This window comes from Hemitrygon akajei, chromosome 20 (assembly GCF_048418815.1).
Source record: "Hemitrygon akajei chromosome 20, sHemAka1.3, whole genome shotgun sequence".
In the NCBI taxonomy this organism is placed as follows: Eukaryota; Metazoa; Chordata; class Chondrichthyes; order Myliobatiformes; family Dasyatidae; genus Hemitrygon; species Hemitrygon akajei.
In genome coordinates, this window is record NC_133143.1 from 26,919,344 (window position 1) to 26,942,144 (window position 22,801).

The 22,801-nt window shown below is 40.1% G+C and overlaps 1 protein-coding gene across 2 annotated transcripts; it reads left to right on the forward strand.

Annotated features, from left to right (window-relative positions):
• The first annotated feature begins 5,857 nt into the window (after window positions 1-5,857).
• Window positions 5,858-20,669, forward strand: gmnn (geminin DNA replication inhibitor). Of its 2 annotated transcripts, XM_073024035.1 has the most exons (7): window positions 5,858-5,972; window positions 7,684-7,748; window positions 12,246-12,347; window positions 13,188-13,344; window positions 13,441-13,523; window positions 15,847-15,957; window positions 19,021-20,669. In XM_073024035.1, exons 2-7 carry the CDS (start codon window positions 7,692-7,694, stop codon window positions 19,201-19,203), a joined length of 693 nt encoding a protein of 230 aa, XP_072880136.1. In that variant the 5' UTR covers window positions 5,858-5,972; window positions 7,684-7,691; the 3' UTR covers window positions 19,204-20,669. The 2 variants fall into 2 exon arrangements, with proteins under 2 accessions (XP_072880136.1, XP_072880137.1); XM_073024036.1 differs by lacking the exon at window positions 15,847-15,957.
• Window positions 20,670-22,801: the final 2,132 nt, after the last annotated feature.

Sequence of the window (22,801 nt, forward strand, 5' to 3'; positions counted from 1 at the left end):
AACCCACCCATCCCCCTCAAAAACACAGCTTCGCTAGATTCTCTTTAAAACCGGCACCTTGCACTTCGGTGACCATTTCAATTCCCTTAACCAACTCATTTCCTTTTTTTTTTCAAATTCTAGCTTACTTTCAAACTATGTAAACATGTTTGTGTACGTCACCCCTCATCACGTGGTCCATTCCCTCTGACCCAACGCCCCACCCCCCTGTACATATATCCTTTTAACTTTCTGAGGCAGGTTTTACTGCAGATGTTCAGATTTTTAAAAAAATTTCTGTTGGAAACATCTCATTATTAAAATAAAATATATTATGAGTTGTTCAAGGAAGTGTATAGGAGAGTAAAACATAGTTATTCCCATTCAATTGTAAAGAGATGTTTAACTTAGTTTTGGCTGTTCAAACAAATATACAAAAAGGAAGCCCTCCCAAATTTACTGGTTAATCAATAGATATAATTACTTGGGAATTTCATTTCAGGTACATGAATTATACTGGACCTTAGACTTGAAAAAAAAACACAAAATTCTTTCTAAAATTGTGTGACACAAAATTTTCCTTTTAATTTCATAATAGACTGAGTTAACAGCTTTAAAAAATATTTATAGCAGAATTCAGCTGAAGGTACGTTTAGTTAAATTCAAATAATGTAATGCAAGCAAGACTTTCAACAAAATGGCACCAATGACCAAATGCAACATCTTGCAGACAGCCTGCAATTATACGGAATACTCTTCTGCCAAATGTACTTCTTCTGAGCCACGATTAATTGCAGCCTGTAATTTTGCTTCCAAGAATGAATTTTTGAGCCAACTGAACTATCTGGCACTTCTGTGATATCCTGGGGCATTCGACGTGGGTGAGATTCTGTGTCGATTCCTAATGGCGGAACATGAACCTGTGGTCGAAACCATTGCTCTGCTCCAAATAAAGCGTTGACCAAGATTAAAATTGTCGAGGACAAGAAGGGAAAATGAACAGGGAGCTTAATGCCATCTACCTGCATTTGACTGGTCTCTCTTGCTGCTGCTGGCTGGCAGAAGTAAGAACCATAGAACATAGAACAATACAGCACAGAAACAGGCCCTTTGGCCCTTCTTGGCTGTGCCAAACCATTTTTTTGCCTAGTCCCACTGACCTGCACCTGGACCTAGACCATATCCCTCCATACACCTCTCATCCATGTACCTGTCCAAGTTTTTCTTAAATGTTAAAAGAAAGCCTGCATTACCACTTCAACTGGCAGCTCATTCCACACTCCCACCACTCTCTGTGTGGAGAAGCCCCCACTAATGTTCCCTTTAAACTTTCCCTTTTCCCCCTTAACCCATGTCCTCTGGGTTTTTTTCTCCCCTAGCCTGCTTGCATTCACTCTATCTATACCCATCATAATTTTATATACCTCTATCAAATCTCCCCTCATTCTTCTACGCTCCAGGGAGTCTTGCAGCCCACACCACCAGGTTTGGGAGCAGGTGTTGCCCGGCAACCATCGGGCTTCTGTACAGAGTAGCCTCGGTGCTGAATGTGCTCCGAAGCTGTGGACTCATTTTGGGGACTCTGCAGTTTCTTTTTTGTTTACTTTATTTTTACTATTTGCACAATTTGAACAGGGCCCTTCAGCGCTGAATTAACTCGGCAGCTGTCAGCACAGTGCTGAGGACCCACTTTCAGGGACTCTGCCCTTAATGTTATTTGTTTGCTTTTTATTGTTTGCACGGATTGCCCTTCTTTTCCACATGTTGTGAGTTTGATGGTCTTGTCGTGTGTGTTTTTTTTCTTTGAATGGGTTCTATTGTGTTTTTTGCTTTGTGGCAGCCTGCAAAAAGATGAATCTCAAGGTTATATACCATATATGTACTTTGAACTTTGACACTCAAGGCCATAGAATGTACAACAGTACAGCACAGGTCCTTTTGCCCACAGTTTCCTCCAACCTTCTAACCTATTTGAAGATCACCCTAAACCTTCCCTTGCAAATAACGCTCCATTTTTCTTTCATCCATATGCCCATCTTAAATGTCTCTAATAAATTTGCTTCTACCACCATCCTGGCAGTGCATTCCATGTAAAAACAAACCTCTGACATCACCCTCATTACATTTCTCAAATCAACTTAAAACTATGCCCTTCCATATTGACCATGTCTGTCCTGGGAAAAAAGTGCTGCCTGTCCACTCTATTTATACCTCTTATCTTAAACACCTCTATCAAGTCACCTCTCATCTTCCTTCACTCCAAAGAATGAAGGAAGAGGAGGCCCTAACTTGCTTAATGTTTTTCTGTTAAGACACAGTCCCTAATCCAGACAGATTCCTGGTAAATCTCCTCTGGACTCTCTCTGAAACTTCCACGTTCTTCCTGTAATGAAAATAATTCTCCAAGTGTGGTCTAACAAGAGTTCTATAGAGTTGCAATAATACCTCGTTCTTAATCTCAATCCCCTAACTAATGAAGGCCAACACACCACTACCTTCTTAACCACCTTATCAACTTAATGGGAACATTGAGGAATCTATGGACGTGGAACCCAAGCTCCCTCTGTGTCTCCACACTGCTAAGAGTCCCGCATTTAACCTCGTACGCAGATTTCAAGCTCAACTTTCTAAAGTGTGTCATTTCACACTTTTCCAAAATGAACTCCAGGTGCTCAGCACAGCTCTGGATCCCAATAATGTCCCACTGCAACCTATGATGACCTTCCACACCATCCATTGAACCATCAACCTTAAAAATAGATTTAACATATCAGATCAACATTTCTTTAGCAGAACACAAAAAAGTTAGAAATAATTGACAAAGTAAGCTTTGTGACTGGTTACCAAATCTATCTGTCCTATCCTTTGGCCTCAGAATAAATGCCAAAGGACTGTATAGATAGAAAACTTAGACATGTCACAGGTCAAGTGAGGTAGTGTCCAATGTCCATTTAGGAACTGGATGGCGGAGTGAAAGAAGCTGTTCCTGACTCACTGAGTGTGTGCCTTCAGGTTTCTGTATCTCCTACCTGATGTTAACAGTGAGAAAAGGGCATGCCCTGGGTGCTGGAGATCCTTAATAATGTATGCTGTCTTTCTGAGACACTGCTCCTTGAAGATGTCCTGGGTAATTTGTAGGCTAGTACCCAAGATGGAGCTGACTAGATTTACAACCTTCTGCAGCTTCTTTCGGTCCAGTGCAGTAGACCCCCCTCCCCCATACCAGACAGTGATGCAGCCAGTCAGAATGCTCTCCATGGTACAACTATCAAAGTTTTTGAGTGTATTTGTTGTCATCCCAAATCCCTTCAGAATCGTAATGAAGTATAGTCGCTGTCTTGCCTTCTTTATAACTGCATCGATATCAGTTGGATGCCTTTAGTTTGACATTGAACTCAGACAACCTAATTATCTCCATGATGACATTGCAACTGCCCTCCTGAAGCTGCCAGACATATGCCAGTGGATGCCAAATCCACCCATTCAGCTTATTCATTGGTTTTCCAAATCTTATCCATTTTACTTGACACAATCAACCCAGCTACTCCATTGCTGGGGTGCTGTAAGTCTGTGTCCCTCTCAAGCCTCACGTCAGTGTCCACCCAGAAGCAGCTAATGGTCCTCCAAGCACACTAATGAAAAAAAATCCAGCAGCTATTGACTCACACAATATGCGGTCCCAGAGCTCCCATAACCTCAAGCCCATTATTTACATCTTTAAACTCAATGTTGAGGGGCTTTCAGCAGATAAGCAACACCATTCGACATGCTGTGAATGTTATCTGTATACAAAAGCACTCATTTCCTCGAGCAGTTAACCAATACAAAAGACTTTAACCCAGTATCTCATACCGCACATTTCTGCTACACATGCTCCAGTTGTTATGCAGCTTGTCAATCATCCTTCAAGGTATTGCAAAGTCATTAAAGTGGTGCAAATAACACCTTTAGTGCTGATCTGGGTTGGAACACTGTTCTGCTTTCACTGAATCCAGGTACCTAAGCAAATCATACAGATTGTGACTACAATGTAGTTAATGCTGCCATCGTCCCCGATTGTTCTCTAAATGGATTCTTAGCCTTAACCTAACAGGGCTTCCCCGACAGATGGAGCCCGAAGCCGGCACTGCGCCAATTCTTGCTCATCTTACAGAGGAAGCACAGTAAAGAAAATGTCTTTCTGCTTGAGCAGTAAAAGCCAACTGGCGACCTGTTCATCTGAAATAATCGCTATGCTGTTCCCACTGTGGAGGAGAGAGAGCAAATTCCTGGAGTTTATCCACTGAAGCAGGAATGTAGGAGTTTACTTTGTTACTTGGTAGCTAATGACAAGTTGCTTTTTTGGCAAACCAATTAGCAATCCATCAGCTTCATAAAAAGCATTCTAGAAAAAAAAATGAAATTCAGAGTAGAAAGTTTTTCCCAAAGGCAAAGTTTGTTTTGGCCCTTTCACACATAACAGCAAGTACAGTCCCATCACTGAATAGCATCTTTCTTGAAGTTTTGAAATATCTCAGTCCACTTTCTCACTAACTTGCTCAGTTTCAAGGTTCACAAATCAGGACTACCAACAATGTGACACACAAGAAAACTTTGTTTCCTCCTGAAGATCCAAAATCAGGAATATCACCATTACGTGCACATATGAAGTTATAAAAAACATCCAATTCTCCAATAAAGAACAGCAGATGGCAGACGTCTTGAACATTAAGTAGGCTCAAAAATGGCCAAAGCGCAAGTCCAAGTACCTACAGGGATCATATTTACCAAAAAAAGTTAAAACGACTCATCATGTTTTTGATCAGCAAAGTCAAAGCAATGTTTATTATAATATATAGAACTATACGTATACACAGGTGCAATAACATACTTGCAACATCTATTTTCCAACATTTTCAAGAAAACATAAAATGAAGCACAAAAACAAGATATCAAGAGTCATTCTCCAACAGTTTATTTATGTAATGGGGGGGGGGTACTTTTCCGAGGTGGATATGGCAAGAATAAAACTTTAAAAATGTTGGAGGAACTCAGACAGCATCTAAGAAAATCGATAATTAGTCGACGTTTCGGGCCAAGACCTTCCAGATGTATACGAATGAGAGAACTAGTTCCTAGAATAAAGGAAAAAAACGGGTTTTTCTTCGTTCTGCCCCAACCCTTTCAACCTATACGCTGAATAAACTTTGGACTAAAATCAATCACTGACATTTATATCTGTAGTTGACAAACGCTGTGGGTCACATTCCTCACTCTTTCCAGAACTGGGCAAGATTCAGCTGCAAAGGTAGCAGCTGACTCGAAAACCAACACCAGTAACGTGTAACATGTAACTCCCGATGGTGGTCTCCTCCTCCCATAGATGCTGTCTGGCCTGCTGAGTTCTGCCAGCATTTTGTGTTTTTTATTTATTTCCAGCTCTGCAGATTCACTCGTGTTGCCGAAACGTGGACTGTTTGTTTATTTCCATAGTTGCTGTCTGACCCGCTGAGTTCCACCAGTATCTTGTGTGCGTTGCTATAGAAGTCAATTTATTTCTTGCGTACACCATTCTGTGCATTTAAATGCACAACATGAGCAGAGATGGAAAGCAGCAAAAGAAACGCACAAGTTATCATCGTCCCGCACTCCAACGCTGCAAGCTGGCAGCTATTCACACCGCGCATGCGCAAACATTTCCGCCGGCCTCACTCGGTTTAAATTGTACGCGCGATCGCTTGCGTCACTCTCGCGTAACCTGTCGCCTTTCCCTGCCGCTTGTTTTTCTTCTTCTCTGTCGAACATTTAAAGCGCGTACGCTCTTGCACCTTTGTGAGGGATGTGCGGCTGATAGCAAGGGGCGGATTTAGGAAAAGCAGATATTTTGTTACCCTTTCACCCACAATGCTCGGCGCCGGGCCCCGCCTCCCAGCGCGAGGTCACGTGACCAGGGGATATTTTAAGCTCGAGCCGAAGGCGGCAAGAATTGCTCGGCAGCGTGAAGGCGCCGCTCGGTGAGTAGTCTGGTGGGGTAAGGGTGGCGAGTGGCTGCTGGGGAGCTCCTTCAGCGGTGGAAAGGGAGTGAGGGCGGTCAGTACCTTCTCCCCGGCCAGAGGTTGCAGGTCTCGGGCCCGGCGGCGGGTCTGTCTGATCCCGACCGCGCCAAGGTGGTGGGTGAGGGCTGGCCTCCTGTTATGTAAGCCCTGCGACGTATTAGATTGTGAAGGACTCTTATTACATTGTAATGGACTCTTATTACGTCCGACCTAGTGGGCATCCAGCTGGCCGACCCCCCACCAAACAGATCTCCGGCTTGCACGCATCGCCACGTTCGTGCCTGTAGTTGCAATCAGTCTGTAATTGCCTTTGGGTCCAACTAGCACGATTTAATGTTGCTGCATTGTTTGGTCGTAGTTAATCTTGTCTGCATCACTGTCGGTATACAGTTAGATGTCTGAATTGGGTTTTGAATGGAGGTACAGTAGTTGTGTTGAAGGATGCCAGAAAGGGAATCGTAATCTGAACCTCGATGCTTCTAGAATTATTGGCTCTAGTGAGGTGTATCTATTTGACGATTTCATTATATCTCCTAATGCACTGAAGTTGTCAATTTGGTGATATTTGAAATTTCCATGAATAATTTTTGTTTTGTTCCTGCTTAGAATAGGTTGTAGTTAGTGTAGGATGCTTGCTGCTGCTGTTCCTTTGTTCTTTCCTAATGAAGCAGTTTCCCTCCAAACGAAGTTTCTGTGTAAAGCTATATGAAGCTGGGATATTAGTACAGAACATTAGATCCTTGAATTATTCTGGGTTTTTAAAAAAATCAAATTTGAGGGATGTTTTCAGTCACAATTTGTACAAGTGCAGCTGGTAACGCGTTGACGTACAAAGCTATTCAATCTAAGCAGTATGTTGTCATGTCTTTTTCACTTAATTTCTGTGATCAGTGTGACATTTCAGCCTGAGTCATTTCTTGAAAAACAGTAATTTGTGCTCAATTTTGATGAATCTGTTCATGCAATTTTAATCACTGGTACCTACCTGGTTTGTGATTGTCCAAGGCAACCTTCCACCTGTTGTAGTTGAAATGCTGGTCTGAGCACTAGTAAAATGGTGTTAGAATCCACTGCACCACTTTCTTGAAGGGTCTTAAAGGTGTAAAACTGATTGGAAAGTGATTATTCGGCCTTAATTTTGAACAATATGTGGGCAAAGCAAGTTCTTTACCAGAAAGAAAACCACTGCAGTGTTCTGAAAGTGTTCCATTTACTTTTATAACCTGGACTTGAGGAAGCAGTTGTAAATTTCTTGAGTCCCTTTTTAATGGAGGTGTTTGGAAATAGATTGATAACAATCTATGAACAGTATGGAATTCTGTTTCATGGTATGCACATTCTTATACTTTAAAAACAGCCCTATAATTTTTTTTAAAACAGTCTTAGTTCAGACTAACCATTCATTTAACTCAAGTTTCAGTATTGAAGTTCCACTTGGTATAACTTTCTGAAGTTTAGGAAATGAGCTACAGTGGTAAGGGGTATGAGGATGGGTTGGTCTGGAAGCTGAAAATTTAGTATCTCATTACAAGGTCTGAAATCCAAATGCATGCTTTATGATAAAGGGTGAAAAACTTTTAACATGTAGATCAAAGGCTATTAGGATACTACTTTACTGTTTAAATGGGCTATTTGAATTTCATTTTCAATTCTCTTTTGCCTTCACTAGGTCTAACAATGACTACAAATATGAAGCACAGATTTGATGCTGATAACACCACACCTTCCATAAAGGTAAATATGCCAGTAATGATAATGGTCTTAGCATACTATAGTATGGATGTATGTTTGCAAAATAGGTTTGCTTGCAGGGAAATAAAACTTTCCCATTGGCAAAGTTTTTAAACTGCATTTTGCTTTAAATTGTTGGTATTTAGATTATACAGTAAATGGCTAGATTGACATCTGCTTCAAAAGTCAATTTAATTAATAAAATGTGCATAATATCAAAACATGCTTTATTCTTGGGTTTTTGTGCTTCAGGTACTGTTCACCCAGTGATGGGTTAACTGCTGAAGCAGCATTGTTGGCATATGTTCACCTTGAGGAAAAATTACTAAGCTGCATGGTTTAATCTTTAATGATGTCTGCAACCTATTGTGTAGCACTTTCCCACGCTTGGTAAGGTGTGCCCTACACCATGGGAGTCATAAGCTGTAGTGAAGTAACTTTACCGTGGGAATTCTGTTACTACGTGTACGGTATAAATTATTTTCCCACGCTTGCAGTGTAATGCATGAATGCAGCTAACATCAATCCTAATCATGCCTTTAATCTACCTTTGTTTTCTATTTTATGGTAGAAGCTTAATCAATCATTAAAAAGATGAATCAATTCCAACTTTAGTAAATAAAGCTTTGTACTTGGGTTAGGTACAGTGATAAGGCAGTACTTCAGAACAGGATACTGATTTGGTACCTGCCTTAACTGCTTGGGCTAATGTATCCTGAAGTATACAACTTTGGGCCTAGCAGGTACAATTAAATGGTTTTCACTGGTTAGATAATTTTAAGTGAAATGTATTGAATGCAGTTCTTATTTCTGTAGTATTTAAAACTGTAGAACTTCGTAAACCTTGTACTATCATAGCTGCCAATGGTCTTTCATTTTGGTGGTTTATAATTCACTCATTTGATGTGATTGTTGCTGATGATACCAGTATTTCTACCCATAAATGAACTTTGTAGATGCAGCATAATACAATTATTATGCTTAAGTGCAACCAGAGTAACTTTCAGAGGATTGTTAAGAATCAATCATGAGCTTGTATAGGGCAGTTTAGGTAAGTGTGGCAGACTTCATTCCTGTGCACAAATCTAAGAATGGAGATATTATGGCATTTTAGCAAGATGTTTAGAATGGAAAAGGAAAAGTAAGACCTGCAGGGCTTTGCAAAGCATTATGTACTATTTAGATTTCTACATCTCCCGTACTTGCCTTTGGACCCAGTGTGCTGTAGATTTAATTTCGCATATATGGGTTGCTCTAACTTAGCATTTGAGTTGGAGTACAAGATTTGCCTACAATTTCAGGTGAGTATAATACACGATTCTAGTAGGTTGACAGGGTGGATATCAAGGGGCTGTTTCCTCTAGCTGGAATATCTCAGATCAGGTACACACTATTAGGATATGGCTGAAATGGGAGCATATTGGAAATTTTTGGCTCCAGTACAATCTTTGCTTCTGAGGGAAATGTGGGATAAGGACCAGAAGTATGTTGGAGCATAAAACCTCAGAGCAGAATAAGGTCATTTGGCTCATTGAATCTGCTCTACCATTTGATCACGGCTGGTTTATTTTTCCTCTGAACCCTGCTCATTCTCTTGTCTTTTCCCAGTAATCTCTGTTGCCGCACTAATCAATAATCTATCAACCTCTACTTTCAATCTACCCAATGACTTGGCCTTCACAGCAGTATGTGGCAGTGAATTCTAGATTCATCACCCTCTGACTAAAGATATTTCTTCCCCCCCCACCCTCATCTGTTCTAAAGGGATGTTCTTGTATTTTAGGGCTAGGGTCTCTGGTTCTAGACTCCCACACAATAGGAAGCATCCTCTTTTCTCCCCCACCCCATTCTTCTAAACCAGTGAGTACAGCCCAGAGCCTTCAAAACACCTAATACTATTCCTGGGATCATTCTGGAGAAGCTCCTCTAGACCTCTCCAATATCAGCAGATCCTTGGGCAAGGACCTAAAACTGCTCAGTACTCTTAAGTGGAGCCTCTGCAATGCCTTGTATAGTACCTGCGTAGATTGGGAGACTGCTTCACCAAGCATCTACATCTGTCTGCCAGAACAAGTGGGATCGCCCAGTGGCCACCCATTTTAATTCCACTTTCCATTCTCATTCTGATATGGCCTCCACTGTTGGGATAAGGCACTTAAGTTGGGTAGCCTCCAACCTGATGGCATGAGCATCGATTTCTCAAACTTCTAGTAATGCCTCCACCCCCCCCCCCCCCCCGACACACCATTTCCCATCCCATTTTCCCTCATGTCATCTACTTGCCTGCCCATTGCCTCTTGTTGGTGCTCTTCCCCTTCATTCTTCCACGGCCTTCTGTTTCTTTCGCCAATCAACTTCCTAGTTCTTTGCTCCATCCCTCCCCCTCTAAGTTTCACCAATTGCCTTGTGTTTCTCTTTCCTTCCCCACCTTTCAAATCTACTCCTCAGCTTTTTTCTCTAGTGCTGCCAAAGGGTTTTGGCCCGAAATGTTGACTATTTTCCATAGATGCTGCCTGGCCTACTGAGTTCTTCCAGCATTTTGTATTGCAAGAATTTTACATTTTCTGTTCCTTTTGTTACTTTTCTAAGGATTTTATTCAATTTTTTTCCTATCAAAGCCACCCACTTCCCCCACAATCCACCTGCCTGTCTTTTTGATAGTGTATCCTTGGACATCTGGTTCCCAGTTGTGATCTTTTTTCAACCATAATTCAGTAATTGTACAATGTCATAATTTTAATTGCACTGCAAAATTATCTACCTTGTTTCGTATTGCATTCATTCAAAAATAAAAGTCCTGTATTCACCACCCTTTAATTAAGCTTTTATGAATGTTTTGGTATTTATTCTGGAGACTTTCATTACTTCTGCATGCTCCTTCCCTTACCTTATCTATACTTTCCAAGCTGTTGAATCCACTCCCCTGATATTTAATTTAAAACCCTATCCACAGCCCTAGATATGTGATTCACCAGTACTCTGGTCTCAGCGTGGTTCGAGTTGACCCTGTCCCATCAGAACAGCTTCCTCCAATACTCATGCCAATGTCCCTCAAATTTAAACCCATACTCCTGCTCTAATCTTTCAGCTATGAATTTAGCGCACTAATCTTGTTAATTCTTTCTGGATGATCTGACTGATTGGCAGCATTGACAGATCGTTGATCCTGTTCTGATTTTCACTATAGCTTTTTTTATTGGTGGTGTGCTGTGGCAGATCATCTGTTGTATATATCATTAAAGCCCTGAAATGGTTTAGAGGATGCTTCCTCTTTGGAAGAGTCTAAAATTAGGATCACTAATTGGAAGTATGTAACATTTTTAAAGGGTGATTCCCCCCCCACCCCTTAAAATATTGTTCAAAAGACGGTGCAAGTCAACTTAAGTTTCTAAGGCAAGGTTAAATGATATCTAATGAGCAAGGAAAAGGTTTGCTGCTAGATAGAAAGGCAAAGTAAAGTTGGTCAGAGCTACAAATTTTAGTAATGGACCAGGCTTTAGTAGCCTCATAATTAATGTTTTATATAAAATAAGTCTCTCTTCAATTTTGGAATTGAATGTTGTATAACAATATGCTTATAAATACAGCTGAGCTAATAGCACATTGATTTGGAACTGTGTAGTATTGATTTAAAAGTAGGTTGTTTCATGATGTCCTATTGTCAAGATTCAAGTTGACATCTCACCTTGATAACCATAGTAACTGGGAAAGAATTAATGGTAGTTATCAGTTGGGAGGCTCTTCTGATTCATAGTGGATAGAACAGAAATAATTAGTGTTTATTTGGTGCTATATATAATTCTTTGAAAAAAATCCATTCCCATTTTCTGCATGTTTGCCATCTTGATCAAAGCTTATAGTTGTAGCTTAAAGAATCTATAGCTGCTGAAAGTAAGTTTTTTTTTATGACTTGGGCTTTTCAGCCAATTGAGTTTTTCTGGCTTTAGTATTCTAATAAGCCCCCCACCTCAGACCACATGCTCTGAAGTACAAATAGAATATTGGAAGTGTTGAGCAGATATGTCATCCATTTGTTGCTACATGACCAGAGTGCATCCAAATCTGTTGAAGTCCAGCATCTGTTACATGAACAAATACTACATTTTTAAAAAATATAAATTTCAATGAGTGCCTGTTAAAAGTCTTTTGTAAGTATTTAATCTTTGGAAATGTGATGATAAGTTCCTTTCCTGTTCAGATCTAGAACTTGAGGGTATCTGAAAAAGGCAGGGCTATCAAAGTAGCTTTGGTTTGCTAGTTGCCATTTGTTGCATTTGAAGAAAATAATTGTCTATACCATTAACTGGACTTTAATGAAAATGGGTATCTACTCATTTGTCTGTAATCACCATTGATCATTCAGGTGGTGAGATTGGGAAAGAAGCTTTAACTCAGTTAATATTTCAAAACAATCCTCTGAGCTTTGCTTGAACCCTGCAATATTGTCCAAGATACAAAAGGAACCTAATAAATATTCAGCATTTTTTTTGTTTCTACTAGAATTTCACCAATGGAGTGGCAAGTAATACATCACTAAGACGAACATTACAAGTAATTCAACCTGTTGCTACTTCAGATCAGCTTGTTGGCAGGATAAATGAGGTGGGTCACATGCAACTTTCCTCACTTCACCCTAATGTTCATGTGTGAGTAATCTAGGGTTGGTGCTTAATTTTGCTTTGCATTAATTTTCTTTTATACCAAGTTTCCAGTCAGCAATTGGAAATTGTTCATGGAATTATTGTAATTTCTTGGTAGTAAATGATTTGTGTAATTGGTTTTCATTCCTTTTTGGTTTTTACACAAACAAGAACTATATTTGGTATAGGAGTGGAAGTTTGGAAGAATGTGTGCTTCTGATGTAGCCTATCCACTTCAAGGTTCGATGTGTCGAGCATTCAGAGATACTCTTCTGCATGCTGTTAGTTTTGAGTTACTGTTACCTTCCTCTCAGCTTGAACTAGTGGCTGTTCCCCTGAGATCCAAGGCATTTTCGTCCACAGAACTGCCACTCAGTGGATGATTTATTTGTTCAAGCCACTCGGTCAACTCTAGAGGCTGTTCATTGAAAATTCCAGGAGATCAATCAGTTTCTGAGTTGCTCAAAACATCCTGTCTGGCACCAATCGTCATTCCGCAGTCAAAGTCACTTGGATCACATTTCTTCCCCTTTCTGATGTTTGGTCTGAACAACTGAAACACTTGAACATGTCTGCATGCTTTCATGCATTGAGTTGTTGTCATATGATTGGCTGATTAGATATTTGCATTAATGTGCAAGTGTGCCTAATTATGTAGCTAGTGAATTTTAAAGCAAAAGCATAGAATAAAGCTGGTGATTTGTCTGCTGAATGGTCTCAACCCCAAAAGTTGACTGTCAGTTTCCTTGTGTGAACCACTGAGTTTCTCCAGCTTCTGTGTTATTCATTTGTATTTTTGTAGTCCCACAAGCAGTCTCCTAAAAGAAAGTACTGGAATGATGATCAACCAAAGAGTTGCAAGAAATCACGCACACAGAACCCTCAAGACTTTGCAGGATGCAACAATGAAAACTCAGGAACTGATATGACAAAAAAAGCTTACCAACTTCTTGTCAAGTGTAAGTGTTCTGGTTTTGTTACAACATTTGAAAATACAAGCATCTTGGCTTTTAACTTTCCACAGCAGATTAAATCTTATGATTTGGCATTTGCAGCAAATCCTCCTTCTCTATACTGGAAGGAGCTGGCAGAGGAGCGGAGAAAAGCCCTTTTCCAAGTTTTGCAAGAAAATGAAAGAGTAAGTACTATTGAAGCTTTTAGCATAATATGATAAGTTTTTATCTGCAATTTGAGAAGGATAAGGGCAGCTCGGAGGTGTCAGTGTTGCAGTTGAACAAAGGAGACTATGGAGCTATGAGGGAGGAGCTGGCCAAAGTTAACTGGACGGATATCCTAGCAGAAAAGACAGTGGAACAGCAATGGCAGGTATTCTTGGGAATAATGCACAAGGTCCAAAATCAGTTCATCCCCCCGGAGAAGGAAGGAGTCAAAGGGGGGAAAGGGGCCACAGTGGTTGACAAAGGAAGTCAGAGATTGCATAGTATTAAAAAAAGTATGACAGAGCTAAGGTGAGTGGGAAGACAGATGATTGGGAAATTTTTAAGGAAAAAATTCGGGGAGAAAAAATGAGGTACGAACGCAAGCTAGCCAGGAATATAAAGGAGGATAGCAAAAGCTTTTTTAGGTATGTGAAGAGAAAGAAGATAGTTAAGAACAATGTTGGGCCCTTGAAGAATGAATTGGGTGAAATTGTTATGGGAAACAGAGAAATGGCAGAAGAATTTAATGAGTACTTTAGATCTGTTTTCACTAAGGAAGACACAAGCAATCTCTCAGATGTATGGATGGGCCAAGGACATAGGGTAACAGAGGAAATGAAACAGATTGACATTAGGAAGGAAATGGTGATGAGAAGACTGATGGGACTGAAGGCTGACAAATCCCCAGGTCCAGATGGTCTGCATCCTAGGGTACTAAAGGAGGTGGCCCTGGAAATTGCGAATGCATTGGTAATCATTTTCCAATGTTCCTTAGATTCAGGATCAGTTCCTGAGGATTGGAGAATGGCTAATGTTATCCCACTTTTTAAGAAAGGAGGGAGGGAGAAAACAGAACTATCGACCTGTCAGCCTAACATCAGTACTGGGGAAGATGCTAGAGTCCATTATTAAAGATGAAATAGTGGCATATCTAGATAGCAGTGATAGGATTGGGCCGAGGCAGCATGGATTTACCAAGGGTAAATCGTGCTTGACTGATCTATTGGAGTTTTTCGAGGATGTAACCGGGAAATTAGACAAGGGAGATCCAGTGGATGTAGTGTACCTTGATTTTCAGAAGGCATTTGATAAGGTCCCACATAGGAGATTGGTGGGTAAAATCAAAGCTCATGGCATTGGGGAGAAGACATTGACATGGATAGAAAACTGGTTGGCAGATAGAAAGCAAAGGGTAACGGTGAATGGGTGTTTCTCGGAATGGTAGGTGGTGACTAGTGGGGTGCCACAGGGCTCGGTATTGGGACCACAGCTGTTTACGATTTACGTCAACGATTTAGATGAAGGCATTGAGAATAACATCAAAAGTTTGCTGATGACACTAAGCTGGGTGGCAGTGTGACATGTGATGAGGATGTTAGGAGAATTCAGGGTGACTTGGATAGGCTGGGTGAGTGGGCAGATAATGATTAATGTGAATAAGTGTGAGGTTATCCATTTTGGGAGTAAGAACAGGAAGGCAGATTATTGTCTGAGCGGTGTAAAGTTAGGTAAGGGAGAAATACAAAGAGATCTAGGAGTACTTGTTCATCAGTCACTGAAAGTGAATGAGCAAGTGCAGCAGGCAGTGAAGAAGGCTAATGGAATGTTGGCCTTTATTACAAAGGGAATTGAGTACAAGAGCAAGGAAATTCTTTTGCATTTGTACAGGGCCCTGGTGAGACCACACCTGGAGTATTGTGTAGAGTATTGGTCTCCAGGGTTAAGGACATCCTGGCTGTAGAGGAAGTGCAGCGTAGATTCACAAGGTTAATTCCTGGGATGTCCGGACTGTCTTGTGCAGAGAGGTTAGAGAGACTGGGCTTGTACACACTGGAATTAAGGAGATTGAGAGGGGATCTGATTGCAACATATAAGATTATTAAGGGATTGGACAAGATAGAGGCAGGAAATATGTTCCAGATGCTGGGAGAGTCCAGTACCAGAGGGCATGGTTTGAGAATAAGGGGTAGGTCATTTAGGACAGAGTTAAGGAAAAACTTCTTCTCCCAGAGAGTTGTGGGGGTGTGGAATGCACTGCCTCGGAAGGCAGTGGAAACCAGTTCTCTAGATGCTTTCAAGAAGGAGCTAGATAGTTATCTTATGGATAGGGGAATCAAGGGATATGGGGACAAGGCAGGAACCGGGTATTGATAGATGATCAGCCATGATCTCAAAATGGTGGTGCAGGCACGAAGGGCCGAATGGTCTACTTCTGCACCTATTGTCTATTGATATTATCGGTCATCTGTCATCTGAATGCTAAAATTTGGAAATGATTGAAATGCACTCTTGTACTTGTAGTTACACAAAGAAATTGAACTTAAAGATGAAGATATTTTGAAGTTGCAGAAAGAGAACCAAGATTTATTGGAGTTAGCAGAACATGTACAGTACATGGCTGATATGATTGAGGTGAGTAGATTTGAGTTGGGTGGTTTGTCATTGAACACCAATAGTGGAGTGGTTAATGTGATGCTATTACAGCTTGATGGCAGAGTTCAATTCCAGTGTCATCTGTAAGGAGTTTGTATGTTCTCCCCATGACCATGTGTATTTTTTCAATGCATCAGTTTCTTCCTGCTCCCCCTGACAGCTTAAAGACCTACCAGTTAGTAGGTTAATTGATCATTGTAAATTATCCTGTGATTAGCATAGTGTTAAATATGTGGGCTGCTGGGTAGCATGGTTTGTTGGGCTAGATGGTTCTGTTCTGTACTCTAAAGTTTTTTATATATAAAAAAAAAAGTCCAGATAAGGATATTTGAAGCTTGGTTTTAGCACTTGTACCAAAATACTTGTTGTACACTGATTGGAATTGAACCTGTGGCTATAAAACTTGTTCATCTAAATTTTCATCTTTCAAATATTTTCAAGTTTATAAATACAAATTATTGCACAATGCAATTTTAATTCCTGGGGTAATTTCATGCCATTATAATTTTTGTTGAATGAATTTTAAATTTAACTCAACAGCTCATAAAACAGTTGAAGCAATAAAATGGTTTTACAAAAGTTCTGGATTAATCCAGACCTATTGCATTCAATGAACACTTGACATTTTTATCATAATACTTATTTTACACTAAATTGCTCAGTTAACAGTTAAAGCAAATGTCCATTAGTGGAACACCAGGGGTGTAAATTTCCAGGAATTCAGGAACATCTGGTTTTATTGTACCTTATTATTTTCCTCCCCTCTTTTATATTCTCTGCTGAAGGTTACTTCTAATGCATCCCTAACCAACTCCCTTAACCACTTGCAGTAATCTCAGAATTGGGTGCCTGAGGGGGGGGGGGGGGCAGGTACACTCACCATTTTAGCATCTAGGTTAGCACTTGAAGATAATAAATCAAGTGCTGATAAGTAGGATTCGTATAGATGGACACTTGATGCTCAGCTTGGATATTGGGCCAAAGAGCCTGTTCTGTAATTTCTTGCTTTGGGAAGATTGTTTCAAGCATCTCTACAATTTGCACTACTGAAATATCATTGTGCAATATAAACTCTTCAATGTGTACATTAATCTACTAGTTATTATAACCTTTGAATATGAGCAAGTATCCTTAAGAATCTTTGAAGTTTCCTTACCACTGATGTAAGGCTCAAATGCCTATAATTTGGTTTGTCCTGTCTACAAGGGAACAATATTGGCTCCTGAGTGTAGAGGATTAGCATCTCCTGAAGCCTCAGCAATCTCCTTCCTGCTTCCATCTTTGGATAGATTTCACCAGGCCCTGGGGACTTGTCCACATTAGGTTTTTTCAAGACACCCAGCACCACCTTTTATATTGACATTGTGTAGAATATCATCAACATACTCCCTAATTTCACCATTCTCCATGTCTTTAGTGAATGCCGATATGAAGCATTCGAGGAGCTTGCATGATTCCTCTGGCTTAGTGCACAAATTCCCTCCATCGTCCTTCAGTGGGCTTATCCTTTCCCTAACTAGCCTCCTGCTTGTAACATGTATAATATGCCTTGGGATTCTCACTAATCCTACTTGTCAAGGATGTGTCCCCTCTTCATCATTCTAATTTTTTTCATACTTGCTGTATTCAAGGGCCTTTTTAATCTCTGCATTCTTAGCCTAATGTGCTTCCTTTGATTAAACTTTCAATATCACTGTCATCTATGGTTCCTGAACCTTGCAGCCTTTCCCAATCAGGAAAATGCTGGTCCTGAACTCTGGCCTTTAATGGCCTCCTATATGATGGATGGGATTTTCCCCACTCAGCTGCTCCCAATCTACTTAGAATCAGGTTTATTATCACCAGTATGTGTTATGAAATTTGTTAACTTAGCAGCAGTTCAATGCAATATATAGGATAAATAAATTACCATATGTATATTGAATAGATTGAAAATCATGCAAAAACAAATAATATAAGTGAGGTAGAGTTCATGGGTTCAATGTCCATTTAGGAATTGGATGGCAGAGGGAAAGAAGCTGTTCCTGAATTGCTGAATGTGTGCCTTCAGGTTTCTGTACCTCCTACCTGATGGTAACAGTGAGAGAAAAAGGCATACCCTGGGTGCTGGGGGTACTTCAAAGTTGGTGCTGCCTTTCTGAGACAACACTCCTTGATGTCCTGGGTACTTTGTAGGCTAGTACCCAAGATGGAGCAGACTAAATTTGTGACCATCTGCAGTTTCTTTCAGTCCAGTGCAGTAGCCCCCTGCCCCATACCAGACAGTGATGCAGCCTGTCAGAATGCTCCCCACAATACATTTATAGAAGTTTTTGAATGTTTTTGTTGACATACCATATCTCCAAACTCCTAATGAAGTTCAGTCACTGTCTTGCCACCTTTATAGCTGCATCATGTTGGGACCAGGTTAGGTCCTCAGATCTTGACACCTAGGAACTTGAAACTGCTCACTCTCCACTTCTCATCCCTCTGAGGATTGTTATGTGTTCCTGCCTAGTAGTTGTAATTGGCCTTCCCCCAAGTTGGCATCTTAAGCTGAAAATCAGTCTTGCCCATGCACATGAATATCTCGAAACTCCACATGTATGGTTGCTGTTCCCAAAATGTTCCTTCACTGAAATTTCCAATCACCTGGCAAAGCTAATTCTCCAATGAAGTCTAGCACAGTCCTAGTGGGACAAACAACAGGATGTCTCTTTTATGCACCCAGCAAAGTCTGGGGAAGCAAAAATGACCACAGTAACTGATTTTGCAATTTTTCCATGATCTGCTCTGACTCCTGTGGTCTATTGATGCTTATTTTAACCTCGGCTGGTGAATGCAACTTGCTCCAGAGTTCTACTCGGATGGTCTCACTGGATGAGTCCAAGATATTCTTGCCACCTTCAGACCATCAGTCATGCTGTGTTAATTATCCTAGCCCTACTTTGCTTGATTTGATGCCTACTATCTCAATCACTCCACCTGCTGACCTGAGTAAAATCCTATCCATGCAGTGCATTAGTTTAAATCCTTGAGTAACCATTATTTCTTTCTACACAGAAATTAACTGGACAGAGTGCTGATGAATTAATGCAGGAGTCAGAACAGGAAGTTGAAGAAACACATGGTTCTGAAGAGTTGAAACTGGAATCACAACAGGAAGCAGAGTCCAAGCTGACTACTGAACCTGTAAAAGAATCTGATGACAAATGTTCCTTGAGAGAATCTGAGGAAGAAGATTAGGCACAATCATTTTCTTGACTGCTTGAGCTGCTGACACCAAAAGGGAGGGAGATATTATTCCCATTAGTTCTGGAAGAAATTTCCAGTGATGCTGCAATGAACAATGCCAGATGTACAAACTGCCATCCTTTTCGTTTCATGGACCTTTAATCTTGTGGGAAATGTTTGAGTTGATTGCATGTATGTTACCTTTTGTAGCAATATGATGGACAAGGTTATTAAATTTGACTTTGGTATGCAAAATGCATTCCAGGGAAAGCTGTATATTTAAGAGCAAGTGCTTTTAGTCGATGTTTTAGTATGTACACTAATAAATAACTTGTAAAGTTTTTCACTTCACCTTGGCATTTGATACTAAATGTTTCCTTATTGACAATTTGCAAGTCACTTGCCAGTTTCCAAGAAGTGTATTTATTGTCTCAAATTTTAATGAGAAATAGTTGAAGTATGTAAATAGTGATTCATGACCATTAATGTGTTGTATTTCATAAGTGGAAGTGAAATTGCATTTTAGTGAGTGATAAATTGTAATCAAGGTAGGGATTGATGTGTATGTGGTAGTGAAAGATACAGAGGAGCATGGTGAAATGGATAGAAAGCACTGCAGATGCAGGATGTCAATAAATCTCATTTCCAGCTTATTCCATTTGATATACTGTACTAGTATTCAACACTGCAATATAGCACTGGGCATTCAGTTTATTTTAAATTTGATGTGATGGATATTTAGTGGTTTGCTTATCCATTTGGTTGGTACAAGTTGAAGTCTACTCAGTGAAATTGAGCTGGTATTGCACTCAGAACCATGGGAACACTGAATCATAAATCACCCTTGAATGCCATAGCTGTTTAGATATTCAGAAAATACAAGAGATCTCATTAACACTGTAGAATCTAGTTTCAGTTCAAATTATATACTGCAATGCAAAACTAAGTTTCCATTCTAGCTCAACTTTGGTAGTACTGATCTGGTGGTTTAAAGACAGTTTTAATCTTGAATAACGATGTCTGTATTCACTTAGTCCTCTTAGGGATAACTTAATACATTGAAGATACAACTGTTAATGGGGTAAAGGAAATTTGGATAACCTTGACTGGAAGAACTACTGCAGGATCAAAATGATTCTTGCCTTCACATGAGATTAGTTTGGTTCCAAGCTACAATTTAATTACAATTAAAATGAATTCAAATACGCAGCTAAGGTATGGATGGGATTGGTTCATCTACCATGAGTATAATTATTGGTTTGGATTAATTTCTGTTTTGCTTTATTTTATAACTTCACTGACAAAAATGGTTAATTTTCAATTCTATTAAGTGATTGGCAGTTTAACTTGGAAGAATGGCAAAATACTAATGTTAAATTGCCTTAATGTAATGGATTCATCAATGCGAAGTTCAAGTGTTCTGACTATTTAATTGCAATGATATAAATTTGGGTACCTGTTGTGCCTTTGAAACAGTGTTTGATTTCTCATAACTTGGTAGTTTAAGAACATCTGAATTGTGGGGACCTATAGCACCTGCTGACTTATTTGCATTGGATTAAAATGTAGACTGAGTTTTGATCATCTGCAACACAACTGGCATAGTCCAACAGAAATTCATTAACAGGAATGGTGTAGTTTCACTCTGGCTTTATATATGTTAATTGAATCATAGTACCTTGTAAGCTTCTAGATAACTAACAAAGTAATGTAACCAGTTTTTTTTGCCAGATAGTGGTGTCAATGGAATTTGAATAATGTATTCAGTTTGACTTGCCAGTATCATTTTGTGCTTGACAGTGTCAAACCAGTACTGCAGTGTAATTTATCACTAAGTACACCTTGTCCTTATCTGCGTTATTCTCCCAATTTCATGCCAATTGTTAGGCACACTACCAAATGAGTGATTACAAATACCCAAATTTGATCCATAGGCCTTGGTTATGAATACTTTCAAGTGTTCACCTACCCACACTTGATTTAGTGCAGGGTTCCTCTTGTCTTGGTACAGTAATAAGGTAGTAAATATTGGTTGAAAGATGCCATTCAGTGATCCTGAATGAAGAGGGAAATGGATCTGAATGCTGCTCCCAAGTATTAGATGGAACAAAGCACAGGATGGTGTGCTGACCTTTTAACCTGCTACATGGCCCTCTGTTTTTCTATCATCCATGTACCCAAGAGTTTCTTAAATGTCCCTAATGGATCTTCCTCTACCATCACTCCTGGCAGGGTGTTTCAATCACCTTAAAATTATGTCCCTTCATTAGCCACTTCTGCCCTGGTACAATGTCTAGCTACCTGCTTGACTTGTGCTGCATATCTCCCTTGTACACTTGTCAAGTCACCTCTCATCCTTTGTCCCAAAGCCCTAGCTGTCACAACCTATCCTCAAGACGTGCTCTTATCCAAGCAGCATTTTGGCAGGGAAGCTAGTGCCAATGCTGCACCTGCTTGAGTCTACAACCCTCTAGCCTTTTTTCCAATACTGTGCATTGGAGCTTCTGTAGCAGATTATACAACCAATCTGAATGCTCTCCACTGTGCATCTATGGAAATGTGCTAGTTTTTGGTAACAAAAAATCACTCCAAATTGCTAATGAAGTATAGCTGCTGGTGTACTGTCTTTGTGATTGCATCCACTGATGTCGACATTCAGGAACTTGAAGTTACTTACAATTTCCACTGACCTCTTGATGACTGGTGTGTTTTCTGACTTTCTCATCCTAAGTCTGCAGTTGGTTTTACCATTGTGTAGGTTGTGATTGATCAATCAGATGATCTATCTCATACCTGTACACTTTTTTCCACTGGCATATCTATAGATTGCATTTGAGCTGTCTAGCCACGATCATTTTATTTTAACTGGAGATGGTGTGGAACAGCCCTTTTGGCTTGGCAATCCACCTATTTAACCCTAGCCTAATCACAAGACCATTTACAATGATGGATTAACCTACTAACTGATTCATCTTTGGAATGTGGGAGGAAACCCAAATGATTTCAAAAGGATTTACAAGCATCTTACAGATGGTGTTGGAATTGAACTCCTTTGCCCTGAGCTGTAATAGTGCTGTGCTAACTGCTATGCCTCTGTGGTGCTCCATGAGTGCAGAGCAGTGGGCTGAGTACATCTTTGATCCTCTCCTCCCAGCTTACGAACACCCAATTTATGTGTAGCCTACTTGTGCAATTGAGCACTCAGAATTATGGCAGGATAGATGTGCCACTGCCCTAGAGCTGCAGGTATTTTCCGACGTGGGAAATGAGTTTATGCCTCAATTTCTGATCTGAGACCTATTAAAGTTACATATGGTTCACAGGAATAGAAAGCTTCAGTAACTTGGGGGGGGGGGCGGAGCCCCTATACATTGCTTTGTATGTAATAAAGTGAAATATTATTATAGATGGATTGACTTTAATGGGACTGACTACATCCAATCTCTGCATTTATGGAGTTTCTATAAAACTATATAGTTTCTCTGTAATGCAAAAACAAAAACTTTCCCCTAGAAAGATTTCCACTTTCAACATGTGATTTAAAACAGAACATTACAGTGTGGCCCTTCAGCACATGATGTTCTGCCACCCTTGTACAGTAACCTACTCC

Coding starts and splice junctions, on each gene's coding strand:
- gmnn (XM_073024035.1), top strand. CDS start 7,692: ATGACTACAAATATGAAGCACAGATTTGATGCTGATAACACCACACCT. Junction 7,749..12,245: donor ACACCACACCTTCCATAAAG/GTAAATATGCCA, acceptor TGTTTCTACTAG/AATTTCACCAATGGAGTGGC. Junction 15,958..19,020: donor ACATGGCTGATATGATTGAG/GTGAGTAGATTT, acceptor CTTTCTACACAG/AAATTAACTGGACAGAGTGC.